Source organism: Monodelphis domestica, chromosome 4 (assembly GCF_027887165.1).
Source record: "Monodelphis domestica isolate mMonDom1 chromosome 4, mMonDom1.pri, whole genome shotgun sequence".
NCBI lineage: Eukaryota > Metazoa > Chordata > Mammalia > Didelphimorphia > Didelphidae > Monodelphis > Monodelphis domestica.
The window spans coordinates 274,878,021-274,893,366 of NC_077230.1; the positions used below are offsets into that span (position 1 = coordinate 274,878,021).

The 15,346-nt window shown below is 36.0% G+C and overlaps 1 protein-coding gene across 7 annotated transcripts in view; it reads right to left on the reverse strand.

The window, feature by feature from the left end:
• CDON (cell adhesion associated, oncogene regulated) overlaps nucleotides 1-15,346 on the reverse strand; it is a 98,386-nt gene that overhangs the window by 18,436 nt on the left and 64,604 nt on the right. For all 7 annotated transcript variants that reach the window (XM_007495090.3, XM_056794575.1, XM_016433969.2 and 4 more), the window contains 5 exons: nucleotides 13,952-14,155; nucleotides 13,418-13,599; nucleotides 12,794-12,899; nucleotides 3,263-3,385; nucleotides 776-997 (listed from right to left, as the gene is read on the reverse strand). In XM_007495090.3, the coding sequence (XP_007495152.2) occupies nucleotides 776-997; nucleotides 3,263-3,385; nucleotides 12,794-12,899; nucleotides 13,418-13,599; nucleotides 13,952-14,155 (837 nt within the window). The remainder of the gene's footprint in view (nucleotides 1-775; nucleotides 998-3,262; nucleotides 3,386-12,793; nucleotides 12,900-13,417; nucleotides 13,600-13,951; nucleotides 14,156-15,346) is intronic.

A 15,346-nucleotide genomic window follows, 5' to 3' on the forward strand; every position in this document is an offset into this window, starting at 1 on the left:
ACTGCAAATGGAAGTGGTTGGTGGCAAATTGCTGGCTATACTCCTGTGTGGCTGCTCTTTCCTTTTTAAAGATTTCCCTTTAGTTGGGGGAGAACAAAGGAATTTAAATTAAGTTTGAAAATTTTTATATGATATGGCTATCCCATTTAGTTAAAAGCTCAAAAAAGAAAAGGAAGAAATGGAAAAGGGGATTAGAAACTCTATTTCACAATGCCACCTACATATTGCTATTTTGTATATAATCAATTAGCTTATAACATTTTTGTGAAGAACCATCTAGAACTAGGTTAGTTATTCCATTAAAACCTTGCCTTCACGAACCTCTATGGATATCATTCATTGTGATGGGGCTGATTTTAAATGCTGGACAATGTAGACAATGGTAACTTAGAAGATCTCCAGCACCTTCCTTTTTCACTAAAGGAGTGCTGATAAATGAAACTGTTCCTTCCTGGTGGTCTAAAAGTGCCAGCATTTCCCACACTAAATCAGTTATTTGTTTAAGGGCCAGGTTACTTTTGGCTTTGTTAGTATTGTTAATCAAAATGTTTATTTCTTCTGTGCAATTTAATCTTATGCCCTACTTATTTTGGTTTGTAAATGAGAATAGTAAGAACATTAGTTTTACCCACTCAATGAATAGCTTTAAATGTTTATTTTGTACCAGGATACTTAGATACTATGGCAAAAATGTTGGAAGTCACTATTTATTCAACAATACTTTCCTACCCATAATTTTTTGAAACAAAAGATGAGTAACTTTTGTATCACTTACTCTGTATGGTATTTTGTTGCCGATTCTTCCACAAGCACATGGCAATGAAAACCATGAGAATAAGCACCATAACTCCCAGTACACAGCCTACGATCAGATACAACATATTACTGCTCCGGGCTGGACTCAGTGCTGAACCAACATTCCCTCCACTTCCAAAAGAGTTTGGAGGAGTGCTCAAGTCCTTGGCAGGATACTCCGAGGCTCCAGGAACCCGTTTCACTAATTGAAAGACAATGGAAAGCATAGCCTCAGAGTGAATACTGCCTCTGTACAACAGTTTATTCATTGAAGGAGGTCTGTATAAGGATGCAAACTTATCTGTTTACCCTTGTCATTGTTACTCTTGTTATGAAATGATGTGATCACTAGTCACAGACAGGGTTTAGGATTATTCATGTTTCTCAATTTTAATCCTGAACAGCTTAAAGAAAATCAAAACAAAAAAGCAGAAAACTATCAGGCCTATTATAAACCTGTTTTAATCAACTTTTTGCATTCTATAGGATTTAGTTTAGTCACTGAATAAATAAAAATTTCCTAAATGGATAAAATATATCAAGTTTTTAAATTGCAGATAAAGAAAAAAAGAATTTATTGTCATTTGACCCAGACTAATCTGAAAATGGCCTCAAATGTATATTTTCTATTTCCATCATATCAGTAATGTTAAAAAAAAAAACAGCTTTTAGAAAAGAAAACCAATCAGAATGATCAATGATCAGAATTGAAGATAATGCTTCAAACTAGAAAATCAAAACATGGAAAAAATTTTACTCATATTTTGAAATTCTGGGATATCTGGAATTTAAATTAAGTAGTGTTTAAAAAAAAATTTTAAGCAGTATAAATACCGAGTATTCTTCATAAACAATGGAGAGGGTAGGAATAGGAAATGGCACAGTGGTCTTCATGAAATTAAAGATACAATCCAAGTATATAAAATAGGGCACTTATATATTCAATGTGATCTACCTTTATGCCATACTTATCTTGTTACTTCAGCTATCTGCAATACAGTTGAGAAACAGAAGATATGGGTGCCTCAGAAAAATGATGAGCACCTAAATAGGCCAAAATTTTCAAGTCTTGCTACTGACATATACTGGCTATGTAATCACAGCAAATCACTTAACATCTCATTACCATAGACACTCCTTTAAGGCAACAATGACAAGAGTAATACATTCTTTTTAGTGTTTTACCATTTGCAAAGTACTTCACATTGAATTTAATTGTCACAACAGTACTGTGAGGTTGAGGTTACAACTACTCTTAACCTGTTTTCGGGAAACTGAGAATTTCACAGAATTTAAAAGTTTGAAGAGACCATCTAGACGCGTGCCCCACATGCTGGAGGGGGCTGCTCCTCTCTCCCTCTCCACTGTGCCCGAGGACTTTTTTGCACACCCTGCCCCTCTGCCCAGCAGCCCAATGCCAGCACTTCCCACTCTGCTCTCTGGGGTAATGAGGGGGGGACTCACAGGCAGCTTGAGGGTACAGTTTGGGCACATGATCTCTAAAACATTTGTCAATGCTGCTTGAGTCTATCACATACCTGAAAGGAATCTCCACCATAAGAGCCCTAGTGATTTGTCTATTGTCACAAAGCTAATTAGGTTTCAGAAGTTGGATTTCCATGTCTCTGAGTTCAAGTTTGGCATTGTCCAATATGGCACAAAGCTGCAACAATTTCTAGTGGGGTATAACATTCACATAGTGAAATGTGATACTAGGTGTCCATAATGAAAGCAACAGCAAAAGGACAAGTTTTTTCCTATGTTGAAGAGGGTAAGGAAGTGTGTAATATTTTAGAAATATCTTCATAAATCACCAAAAAAAAAAAAACTTAAATTTAGAAAAGTTTGGGTGTTTAAAGGAGTAACATCAATTATCAAAAAGCAGTTGAATCAATGTCTTCATTGAATGATGTTGCTAGATAATGAGGCATTACTTTGTATTATTTTATACTTTGATACATTACACCATTATTGTTCACATGCCATTATCATCTTTTTTCTCCCTAATGAAGCCTTCATATTTCTTGAGGAAGTAATTACTCTTTTAATTTCCATTAAAGACTAATTCTACCATAAGTTAATATACTTGTGCATTATTTTTTTTTGTTTTTCAATTTTTATGTCCAAGTAGAGCTAAAAAGGCCAAGAAGACAATAACAGATATTTCTAATGACTTGAACTTAAGACTGCTTTAAAGAGTACAAAAGCATTTTCCTTATACCAACCACATGAGGTAAGATGTTATTATCCCCATTTTATAGATGAGGAAATTGAGGCACAATGAACTGCCATGTATAGGATCACAGAGTAAACACCAAAGACAAGACTCCAAATCCAGTCTTCTGATTCCCAAAACAAAGTTTTTCTTACCACACTGGGCTGCCAGAAGGTCATGGGCTGGTGATTCTAATGCTGGGAAGTTTAACTGCCTCAAAGAAAAGCACAAACATTCCTGCCCTTTACTCACCTTTGGTTTCACAGATCATCACATTGCTGAATTCACTTTCTCCCCCTTCATTAAAGCACTGCATTTTTATGTCATAAGATGTTTCTGGCTGCAGGTGACCAATCATATGCCACTGCTTTGAACCTGGGAGGGAATGATATTTCTTAAAAAATCAGCTTTGTACACAATCACAGAAAAACAATCCTTATCCATATCATGAATCCTGTCTACAATATTACTAACTTATGTTTAAAGTCTTGAAGTGTTAGGGACCTGACTACCTCTTGAAGAAGCCCATTCCATTTTACAATAGCACTAATTTTTAGGAAGTTTTTCCTAACATTAAGTCAAAATCAGTCTTATGCTAACTTCTTCCCAACAGTCCCAGTTCTATCCTGCAAAGGACAAATGATATAAAGGGAATATATTTTCTTAATACTAAGTATTAGAAAAACAAATTTGCTTTTGTAGTGTCTCTTCCATATATACAGATTATTTGCCCTCCTCCATGACTGTATACATAATTTTTAAGAGTTGTGGCCAAAAGTGATGTGATCATCCTGGTAATGAGACAATATGGCTAGTATTATTCAGTATTTCTTGGAAACTGTGCTTATTTATCATAATATGTATTGTATCTACTTGATGCAAAAGACAGGCATTTAATAAATTCTTTTTTATGATTTTCTTGCTATCTCAGAGAAACATTATCTCAGAGAAATATGGATTAACAACATTTTTAACTTTCTGAAAGCAAATAGAGGGTAGAGAGCCTAGACTTGGAACTCAAGGTGGAGAAAATCCAAGTTTGGAGTTTTGTCACAGTGCTACTAAGAAAATATTAGCATTACTTTTAAAAATGCTTATAGGATAATCTCAAAGTCAGCTAAATACTTAATTTTTCTGAATTCTTATTTCAGTCTAAAATCATACCCAAAAAAGCCACTAGCGATTTTGCACGCTCCTTTGCTCTAATGACAGTGTACAAAGAGCAAACATAGATGTCTTACTAAATTCACAAATCTTCAATTAGTTGAAGGTACCTAAGATGAGTTACAAAAAAAAAGTACTTAATGAAAACAATCTTCTGAATGATAATGCTCAAATATATTATCCCAACTAAGGGAAAAAATAGGCTTTTTCCCCTCGGTTTCTTTTCAGTCTCTTGAGTCAGAGGTTTCAAACCAAATAAGCATGGCTATTAGAATGACTTTGTTATCACTGGCATGCTGCCAACTCTTCATTTCAAAACTCTCCTAAACTAAGCACTTCAATATAATTCTTCAGCCTCCATCTTTTACTTTCATGGACTTGTGACAAATTTTAATAGAGACCCTTCTTGGTGGGTTTAATTAACTATTTGAGCACTTTTAATCCCTCTCAGAAAATGCCTCTTCCAACTGTTTCCACTGTTTCTTAGAAATTCAACTATACCACCTACCGATATAAGGATTAATTAAAGATCTCTCTCTCTCCCCCCCCCATCACCAAAGAAAACTCTCCTTCACATTTTAAAACGATGAGGATCTGCTTGTTTTAGAATTAATAGACTGAAAGGCTGATTCGAAAATAATTCTATGCCCCATTTGTAAATGGTAAGAGAGCTCAAAAGAATATTTACTTAAATACTGTCTGAAGTTAGAAATTGGCCTATTCCTAAAAGCTAACATTTTTCAAAAGCCCTTCTCATTTCTTCTCTGCCCTCTAGAGTCTCTGACCCTGGCCCTACTCCTCCCACCTCCCCATAAACATTCTTCTGAGTACTTATCACACCAGTTTTGAGGTTTCTATTTCACACCACTAGTAGAAATGGAATTAATATGGAACTATGCTTCTTACATAGAATTATCTAAAGAAAGAATTTCAAACTATTCACGATATTTAATGTTAAAATTCAATTGCCATAATGAATCCTCAGATCACTGAAATTCTATGGCATATATGCATGATACAGATTCTCCTTTTCTTGAATATTAGATAATTGCAAAACAAAAAATAAATGTATTGACTGGCTTAATTTCAATAGCATATCACTTGTGAAAAAATGTTAAGAATTACTTATAAAGAGGGGGGGAGTCAAGATGGCGGCTTAGCAAGCAGCAAAAGTTCAGACCTCAGAAAACCCTTCCTTACCGATTACAAACTGAATGCTCCTAGGGCACCGAAATTCAAACTGAAAAACAGGACAGAGGTGGGGAACCTTCCTTCTGGACTCAAATCAAAAGGTACGCCCCCCAAAAGCCAGAATCCGAGAATACTCGGGTCTAAGGGGAAGGCAGAGGGAAGGTTCCAGGACCCCTATCCCCCAATCCAGAGGGCTGAGCCCCCAGTGGCAGTGGGAACCTCTGAGGGGGCAAAGGTGCTGGTTTGGAGGGTCTACCTTGTGAGCAGCGGGGCACTGGGCTCGGAGCATCCAGCGTGGACAGTGGGGAGGAAGCCAGGGAGAGACCAGGCCATGGCTGGGTCCCTCCATCTGGCTCCAGTCTCACCGTTGCCTCGGGGCACATCCAGACCAATCCAGTTGAACCTAATCCCATCAGGACTCCTCAGAGCTCAGGGAGGCAGGCAAAGGCACTGGGGAACCTTGCAGACAGTGGAGAAGCAGCTGGAGAGAACTGGAACTAGCCTGGGTGGCCCAGCCTTCCAGGAGTCTTTGGCCTCAGAGTACATACAGCCCAACCCAGTTGAACTTAATCCGATCAAAAGCCTCCAGAGGACAGGGAAGCTAACATTCCTCCCCTAGAGACTGTACCAAGAGATCTGACAAAACTCCAAGAGGGGAGACTGACAGCCTGAAAACCAAAAAAAAAATGAGAGGAGCAAGAGCACAGACAAATACGGGGAGCAAAGAAGGGGTAAACTCGAGCAAACAACAGAAAAAGAAGAAAGAAATTACAATAGACAGCTTCTGCACAGGTAATGAGCAAAGAGCGAATGAAACGGAGGGGGAGGGATCAGCAAAGGAAAAATCAGAAATCCCAGCAAATTGGATACAGGCTTTGGAAGAACTCAAAATGCAATTCAAAACACAATTAAGAGAGGCTGAAGACAATTGGGAAAATAACTTAAAAACTAAGATAAGTCACCTAGAAACAGAGGCACTTGAACTAAAACAAGAAAATAGTGTCTTGAAAGCCAAAATCAACCAGCTGGAAAATGAGGCAAAGGAGATGAAAGATGAGGTGAAGAAGATGAAAGATGACCTCCAAAGAAAATCAGACCAAAAGAAAAAGGATGACCAAAAAACTAACCAGAATACAACAACTAGAATCAATCGGCCTCACAAGGCAGCAGGACACTATAAAACAAAACCAAAAGAATGAAAAAATTGAGGAAAATATGAAGCATCTCATTCACAAAACAGAGGATTTAGAAAATCATTCAAGGAGAGACAATTTAAGAATCATTGGCCTACCAGAAGACCACGACAAAAGAAAAAGCTTGGACATTATATTACAGGAAATTATTAAAGAAAACTGCCCCGATATCCTAGAACAAGAGGGAAAACTGGAGATTGATAGAATCCACAGATCACCTCCTGTACTTAATCCCCAACTGACAACACCCAGGAATGTTATAGCCAAATTCAAGAACTATCAGACCAAAGAAAAGATATAACAAGCTGCCAAGAAGAAGTCATTCAGATACCAAGGAACCACAGTGAGGATAACTCAGGATCTGGCTGTATCCACACTGAAAAAAAGAAAGGCATGGAATATGATATTCCGGAAAGCAAGAGAACTAGGTCTACAACTAAGATCAACTACCCAGCAAAACTGACTATATTCTTACAGGGGAAAGTATGGTCATTCAACACAACAGAAGAGTTCTAAGTATTCATAAAAAAAAGACCAGACCTGAACAGAAAATTTGATGTCCAAACATAGAACTCAAGAGAATCATCAAAAGGTAATTAAAAAAGAGGGGGGGAAAAGAAAAACAAAACAAAACAAAAAAAAATTTTTAAGGGACTCAATAAGTTAAAATGATATATATCCCTATAAGAAAAGAGGTCATTGGTAACTCTTAAAAACTGTTGTTATTACCTGAGCAGAAAAAAGAAATACACTTGGAACAGTGACAAACTGTATAGGATGAAAGGACAAGACATAAATAGGTATATAGATATATGCATGCAAAAATACATACACATGAGTATGCATATATATATACATACCTATATATATATATATATAACTAGAGCTTAAAAATGGGTTAATATTAAAAGAAATGGGAAAAGAAACAAATGGGGGTAAATTTATATGTCATAAAGAAGCTCACGATGAGAGGGGGGAGAACATCAATACAGTGGAAGGGTAAAGAGGTCAGAGACAGGAAATACTCAACGTTTACATGCTCTGAAATTGACTCAAAGAGGGAAAAACAATCCAATCCATTGGGGGCAGAGAATAGATTTGTGCCCTATAGGGGAGTAGAAGGGTAACAAACGGTCTGGTGGGGAGGGAAGCAGTACAAGAGAGGGAGGCAGCGTGGGTTAATTTTAGAAAGACTACAGGGAAAATAAGGGGGGGGGGGAATAAGAAGGGAAGGGGGTAGAAAGGGAAGTAAAATAAGGGTGGGAAAAAGAGGGACTATTTAAAAGCAAACATTGGTGTAGAAGGAAATAATGAAAGAAGAAAAGGCAGAACAGGAGCAGAAATCAAAATGCTGGGAAATACACAGCTAGTAATCATAACTCTGAATGTGCATTTGGAAGAACAAAAGATCAAGGATATCCAGGGAAATCATGAAAAAAAAATGCAAAGGAAGGAGGACTTGCAGTCCCAGATCTCAAACTATACTATAAAGCAGTGGTTATCAAAACAATTTGGCACTGGCTAAGAGACAGAAAGGAGGATCAGTGGAATACACTTGGCATAAATTATCTCAGCAAGACAGTTTATGACAAACCCAAAGACCCCAGCTTTTGGGACAAAAATCCATTATTTGATAAAAACTGCTGGGAAAATTGGAAGACAGTGTGGGAGAGATTAGGTTTGGACCAACACCTCACACCCCACACCAAAATAAATTCAGAATGGGTGAATGACCTGAACATAAAGAAGGAAACTATAAGTAAATTAGGTGAAACACAGAATAGTATACATGTCAGACCTTTGGGAAGGGAAAGATTTTAAAACCAAGCAAGACTTAGAAAGAGTCACAAAATGTAAAATAAATAATTCTGACTACATCAAATTAAAAAAGTTTTTGTACAAACAAAACCCATGTAACTAAAATCAGAAGGGAAGCAACAAATTGGGAAACAATCTTCATAACAAAAACCTCTGACAAAGGTTTAATTACTCAAATTTACAAAGAGCTACATCAACTGTACAAAAAATCAAGCCATTCCCCAATTGATAAATGTGGTAAGGGACATGAACATGCAGTTCTCAGCCAAAGAAAGCAAAACTATTAATAAGCACATGAAAAAGTGTTCTACATCTCTTATAATCAGAGAGATGCAAATCAAAGCAACTCTGAGGTATCACCTCACACCTAGCAGATTGGCTAACATGACAGCTATGGAAAGTAATGAATGCTGGAGGGGATATGGCAAAGTAGGGACACTAATTCATTGCTGGTGGAGTTGTGAATTGATCCAACCATTCTGGAGGGCAATTTGGAACTATGCCCAAAGAGTGATAAAAGACTGTCTGCCCTTTGATCCAGCCATAGCACTGCTGGGTTTGTACCCCAAAGAGATAATAAGGAAAAAGACTTGTATAAGAATATTCATAGCTGCGCTCTTTGTGGTGGCCAAAAATTGGAAAATGAGGGGATGCCCTTCAATTGGGGAATGGCTGAACAAATTGTGGTATATGTTGGTGATGGAATACTATTGTGCTAAAAGGAATAATAAAGTGGAGGAATTCCATGGAGACTGGAACAACCTCCAGGAAGTGATACAGAGTGAAAGGAGCAGAACCAGGAAAGCACTGTACACAGAGACTGATACATTGTGGTACAATCGAAGGTAACGAACTTCTCCATTAGGGTCAATGTAATGTCCCTGAACAATCTGCAGGGATCTAAAAAACACTATCCACAAGCAGAGGATAAACTTTGGGAGTAAAAACACCGAAGAAAAGCAACTGCTTGACTACAGGGATTGAGGGGATATGACTGAGGAGAGACTCTAAATGAACACTCTAATGCAAATACCAACAACATGGAAATGGGTTCGAATCAAGAACACATGTGATACCCAGTGGAATCACGCGTCGGCTATGGGAGAGGTTGGGGGGGGGGGGGGGGAAGAAAATGATCTTTGTTTCCAGTGAATAATGTTTGGAAATGACCAAATAAAATAATGTTTAAAAAAAAAAAAGAAATTTTCAAGTGCTCTCAGACACAAAACTTTATCTACATATCTGCCCAGGCTTTGTCTGAGTTTAAAAAAAGTTTATCTAGGAGTTTAGACAGTGAAATCAATTAATAAACATTCATTAAACACCTAAAAAAAAAAGAATTACTTATAAATAGGGCAGCTGGGTAGCTCAGTGGATTGAGAGCCAGGCCTAGAGATGGGAGGTCCTAGGTTCAAATCTGGCCTCAGACACTTCCTAGCTGTGTGATCCTGGGCAAGTCACTTGACCCCCATTGCCTGGCCCTTACCACTCTTCTGCCTTGGAGCCAATACACAGTATTGACTCCAAGAAGGAAGGTAAGGGTTTAAAAAAAAAAGAATTACTTATAAAAGTTAAGGATTTATAAGACAGGAAAAATCTAGACATATGGTTCACAATAATAAATGCTTTGATTTATTCAGTACTTAAATAAATTAGGCAAAATAAAAAAAACACCTGCCCCCCATCAATTATTTTTAAATACCCCAGTATCCTAGAAAGCAATTTCAGTTTTAAATGCAGAGCTTAAACAGGAAGAAAGGATAATTTAATGTTTAATTATTTTTCTCCTAGTATGCTTTAAAAATCAATTGTTTTAAGATTTTCTCCAAATGCCTGAATGAGTTCATATTTAAAAACTATCACTGACTTACAGCTTAATTTCAAAGAAAGCTTTGCCTAAGAGAGAAAGGCATTTTACGTTCCCAGTCTTGAGAGAACTGAACAGACGCTAATGATTTCCAAGTGCCGGAAAAGAAAAGATAAATGCATAAACTTGAAAATCAGAAATAAGCAAAAATTTCACAGCACACTCAAGGCCACTTAAATATCTAACTGTTCAGTGGCTTTCATTTATAAACAATTTCTGTGTTCCATAAAGCAAAAATGATATATTTACAGATAATACTCATGATGTGGAAGACTGCAATAGTTCAAAGTCCTAGTTAGAACTAAGCATATAAGACTAGTCAATAGCTTAAGTATTTTTCAGCACCAGAGCCTTAGTTTCTTTTTATTTAAAACAGACTAAGAATTCAGCATCTTCCATGGTATTTCTGACACAAGAGGGTGAACCTAATTCACTATATGCATAGCTCAAAAAAGGATCTATTGGTTTATTTAAATGAAGAGATTTAATTTGCTTGATAAAAACCAAAATGATTGCTAAATTATCCAGAGACTTGACATAATTCCACTTAAAGGGAAAAATGTAAGTAGCTGACAGGTATTGAGAATTAGCTATGTGGAGTTTGGGGGAAATAGGGGTAGTGTGGAGTATGGAGGGGGGTAAGGTTTATAGGCATAAATAAAGTATTTGATATTAAGAAGTCATCTGAAAAAAATTTTCCTTCAGGAAAATGTTCTGACATGATTGTTAAGACAATGAACATGTTAGATAATCTGTCAGAAAGGATTTCAGGTCACAGAAGTCAATCTGCCCAATTCTAGAATACCTAAAAAATTCTCAGACACACATATATGCATAAAAAGAATACTACCAGTGACAGAGAACTTAATTCTCTATAAGAAATCCATTCCCCATTGCTGATTATTTCTAAACATAAGAAAGTTCTTCCTTATTTTGAGCTGAAAATTTTATCTTCCCAAATTATTTTTTATTTTCAAATATCCAAAGAGACCTACAACATTTTTCATTCATCTTTTGAGAGAGAGAGAGAGAGAGAGAGAGAGAGAGAGAGAGAGAGAGAGAGAGAGAGAGAGAGAGAGAGAGAGAGAGAGAGAGAAAATGAGAACTAGATAACTGAGGTTCAGGCCATCATTTTAAAATCTCTCTAATTTGACCAAAACACATTCCAGATGTGATTAGACCACTAAAGAAAGGGCTCAGTGATACTATCACACCTTTCTCAATCTGGAAACTCTACAAATATTAATGCAGCCTAAGACAGATTCAGTGTTTTATTTTGTTTTAAGTAGGTGTATCACACTATTGGCTAAAACTGAATTTAGGATTAACTAAAACCACTCACACTAGGCCTTTCTTACATGAACTTGTCAATGTGTTTCCATTATTTTTTTTTCAAACCCTTACTTTCCATCTTGGGGATCAATATTGTGTATTAGTCCCAAGGTAAAAGGGTAGTAAGGACTAAGCAATGAGGGTTAAATGACTTGTCCAGGGTCCCAAATCTATGAAATATCTGAGGCCAGATCTGAACCCAGGACCTCCTGTCTAGGCTTGGCTCTCAATCCACTGAGTCACCTAGCTGCCTCCTCCTCTATTCTTTTTTAAGGCTAAATGTAATACTTAACATTTATCCCAGTTTTTGTTTTTTTTAATTTGAAGGTTTCAGTTCTCTGGAAGAAATGGCATGACAGCTACTCAGTCACAATTTCATTGAGGATGGCTAGACGCATGCTATTGAAAAAGATCACAACGTTTTAATTTATTTTTGTTCACTTAAGAAATACTTGGTTTCAGGGCAGCTCAAGAGAGCCAGGTCTAAATTCAGTAGAACCTGGGTTCAAATCTGGCTTCAGATACTTCTTAGCTCTGTGACCCTGTGCAAGTCTTGTCTTGCCCTTACTTCTCCTTCTGCCTTGGAACTGATACTTAGTATAGATTCTAAGACAGATGGTAAGAGTTTAATAAAAATACTTAAGATTCTCATTGATCTCAGGTTGATTCTAAGTAGAGAACAGGGACAGACAAATTATCAACCAAATATGATGGAGATACTTACTCTGGGACACAATGGAAAGATGCTTTCTAGAAAGAGATGAAGGCAGCTGATTAATGTCTTATTGGTTGCTGCCTTATGCAAGGCAATCTCTTATGTACTTCTGAATATTATGGGTTACTGAAACATTATTAAAAAGATTTAATAGTAACAAATTTATCCTTATATACCTAAGTTTCACTGGTAGGATTTAAATTCCTCTTTTGAAATGCTAATATATCCTAATGAGGAATAATGGCCCCTTAACATTAAAAAATAAACTGCTAAGTTGTGAGTAGAAAATTAATACAAAGTTTGAATATAGCACCCTTAAATATCAGCCAATCACTCGTACTTCTCTTTTGTGAACAGTTTAGCAGACTGAGTTTAACTCTAATGGAGTCACAGGGTAAAAACTGTTGTAATATTTCTTAGTTCTACATCTCTCATCTCCACAATCCCCTTAGAATTCCTCCTTTGTCCTCTAGCCTAAAAAACACTGACTTAAAAAGACTTACCTTCTACAACATCTCTTTTGTAATCACTGTCATTATCACTATCTGTTGGTCGGTAATAAATATAGAATCCTTGGATAGGTGTGTTGTTATTGCTTGAAGGAATATACTGAAAAACAGAAGGAAAGACTCAAAGATGAAATAGAAGTCTCATATTTATAGAATTTATTTTCACTTGTCATGATGTCTTTCTGGCTTTATCTTCCCATCATCACACTTATAACTTTAGATTAAAATTAAAAAAAAAAAAGAAATAAAGAAGTCTGTTTAAAATGCATAGCCTATTGTAGGGCTGAAACAACAAGCAAAATATAGCAATTCACTCTTTGATAAGACCAACAGCACAAAAGTACATATAGTTCCAAATCAATAAACCATGAAATGGTAGTGAACAGAGCCCTTGGAAAGGAACCCAGAAGAAAATAATTTCATTCTCAGTGCTATCACAGTTGTACTCTGTGACTTTTTAAAAAATTACTTAAAAGCTCTATGTCTCAGTTTCCCCTCAATGAAAAAAATTCAAAGGCCTCCTTATCTACAATTTGGTTATCACAAGGGTATCTGACTAGAACTTAGAACTACAACCAGAACAGAAAAATATGCTAAAGAGAAGATGCTACCACTCACCGTCCATTTCAACATAATCTGAGTATCACTGACAGCTTCTGTATATGCGATGTGAGGTCCAGCAACTGGACGATTGGAAAAGCGGTTGGGAAATCCAGCTACTTGATATGGGCGAGATGCAGAGCTTCGAAAACTCTCACCATAATGGTTAATAGCAATTACTCTAAATTTGTATGTGGAGCCTTTTGGAAGAAGAATACACAGCTTAGAAAATCATGAGCAGATAAAAGAAGACAAAGTAAAATTTCTCATTAAATGTAAAAAATGTTTTATTTTCTCTCAGGTTCACCTGTTCTTTGAGACAGCTTCAGAACAGGTAGGCAATGCTCTAAAGTGAGCCTTAAAAGGAAATAGATGCTACATATAGCTTATAAATTTCCTTGGAACCAAACATTAACTAGAATTAACAGAGTGTGTGCTACCATCAGGACCAGGCAAATTTAGTCAAATTCAATTTCTTTCTGTTAAAAATATGTATCCAAAAAAATAGAATGATAAACTGACGTGAAACAGATTATGTCTCAGTATAAGTACCTGGTTCTAAGCTACGCACTTCTACAGAAAGTTTGGAAGGAGGAATATCTTCAGCTGCCACTAGCCAATCACTATTTTTCATCCTTTTATATTCAACTTTGAAAGCAGTGATGGGAGAACCTCCATTTGCCCGAGGAATCCAAGTGACATACACAGAAGTCTCTGAGGCAGTAGAGATAGTAGGTCGATCTGGTGCTTCCGGAACTAGAAAAGGAAATATACCAAAAAACAACTTTTGAATATCCATGGTAATAGGAACCAAGGTGGTTTGAATAGTATACAGAATACACTTTGAATAGTGCCAGAAACCTCATTCAATACTCTAAAACACTATTCTCATTAAATCTTTTATTACAGTTGCCAATCAATGGTAAAACTGACATATTTCACCTTGCTTCCTTCCTTTCCTGATCTCTATTCAAGCTTCTAATAAAAAATTTGATAACCCAAAGACAAGAAACAATAGAAGAATCAGGGATCATAGAACTATCTACAAACTAGATGAAGTATTTTATGATAATGGAAAGTTCATAAGAGTATGATCATTGTGACCATGTTATCTTGTATTTATAGACAAAAACTACTTAAATTCAGCAATTTATATTTGGCTCCTAATGCCAAATGGTGCTGATTTATAATATTAGTCATTAACTGTATTATTTCTCTTAATCTACCTAAAGTAAAAAGAAAATATACAATGAATAAATTGCTGCTAAAGCACCTGGTACTATAATGCATAGTAGACAAGTATGCTGACTTAACAGAACATCCTACAAATATATAAGGGTGTTCTAAAATATACATGAATTGGTAAAAACCACAAACTGATTGTTAACATTTTCTTAAAAGTTATTCCATCTCAATATTTGGATACTTATTGAAAACTATTTACTCCATAAATTGCTTAGTGTGGAAAAAAAAGAACAAAATCAAAGCAGGCAAATTTCATCAATACTTACTGAACTGACTTCAAATTAGAAAGCAATGGGAACAGAAAATGAATAAAACTATGTTAGTAATCTGATATTTTATAGTAAACAACTCACCTCCATTATATTAACATATGACTAAAGTCTATCTAGGAATAAACCACAAAACAGATAAGCAAACTATTTAAAAAAATACAAAGCAAAAATACCTTTTAATCATGTCATGCTCCAAAGAGACCTAAAGACTATATACATAAATAAATGGGATAGAGACAGGATACATTCAGATGACAGTTTTGAATATAAGGAATTCTTCTTAGATATAGATAAATATTAAGGCTCTTCAGACAGCTAAAACCTTTCAAAAGGTTATCGTGCCAAAAGTTAACAGCAAATTAATAAAAGAGAAATTTGTGGCTAGAAAAACAGTTATATTCTAGAGAGCAGAGTCAAAAATATGAAGGTT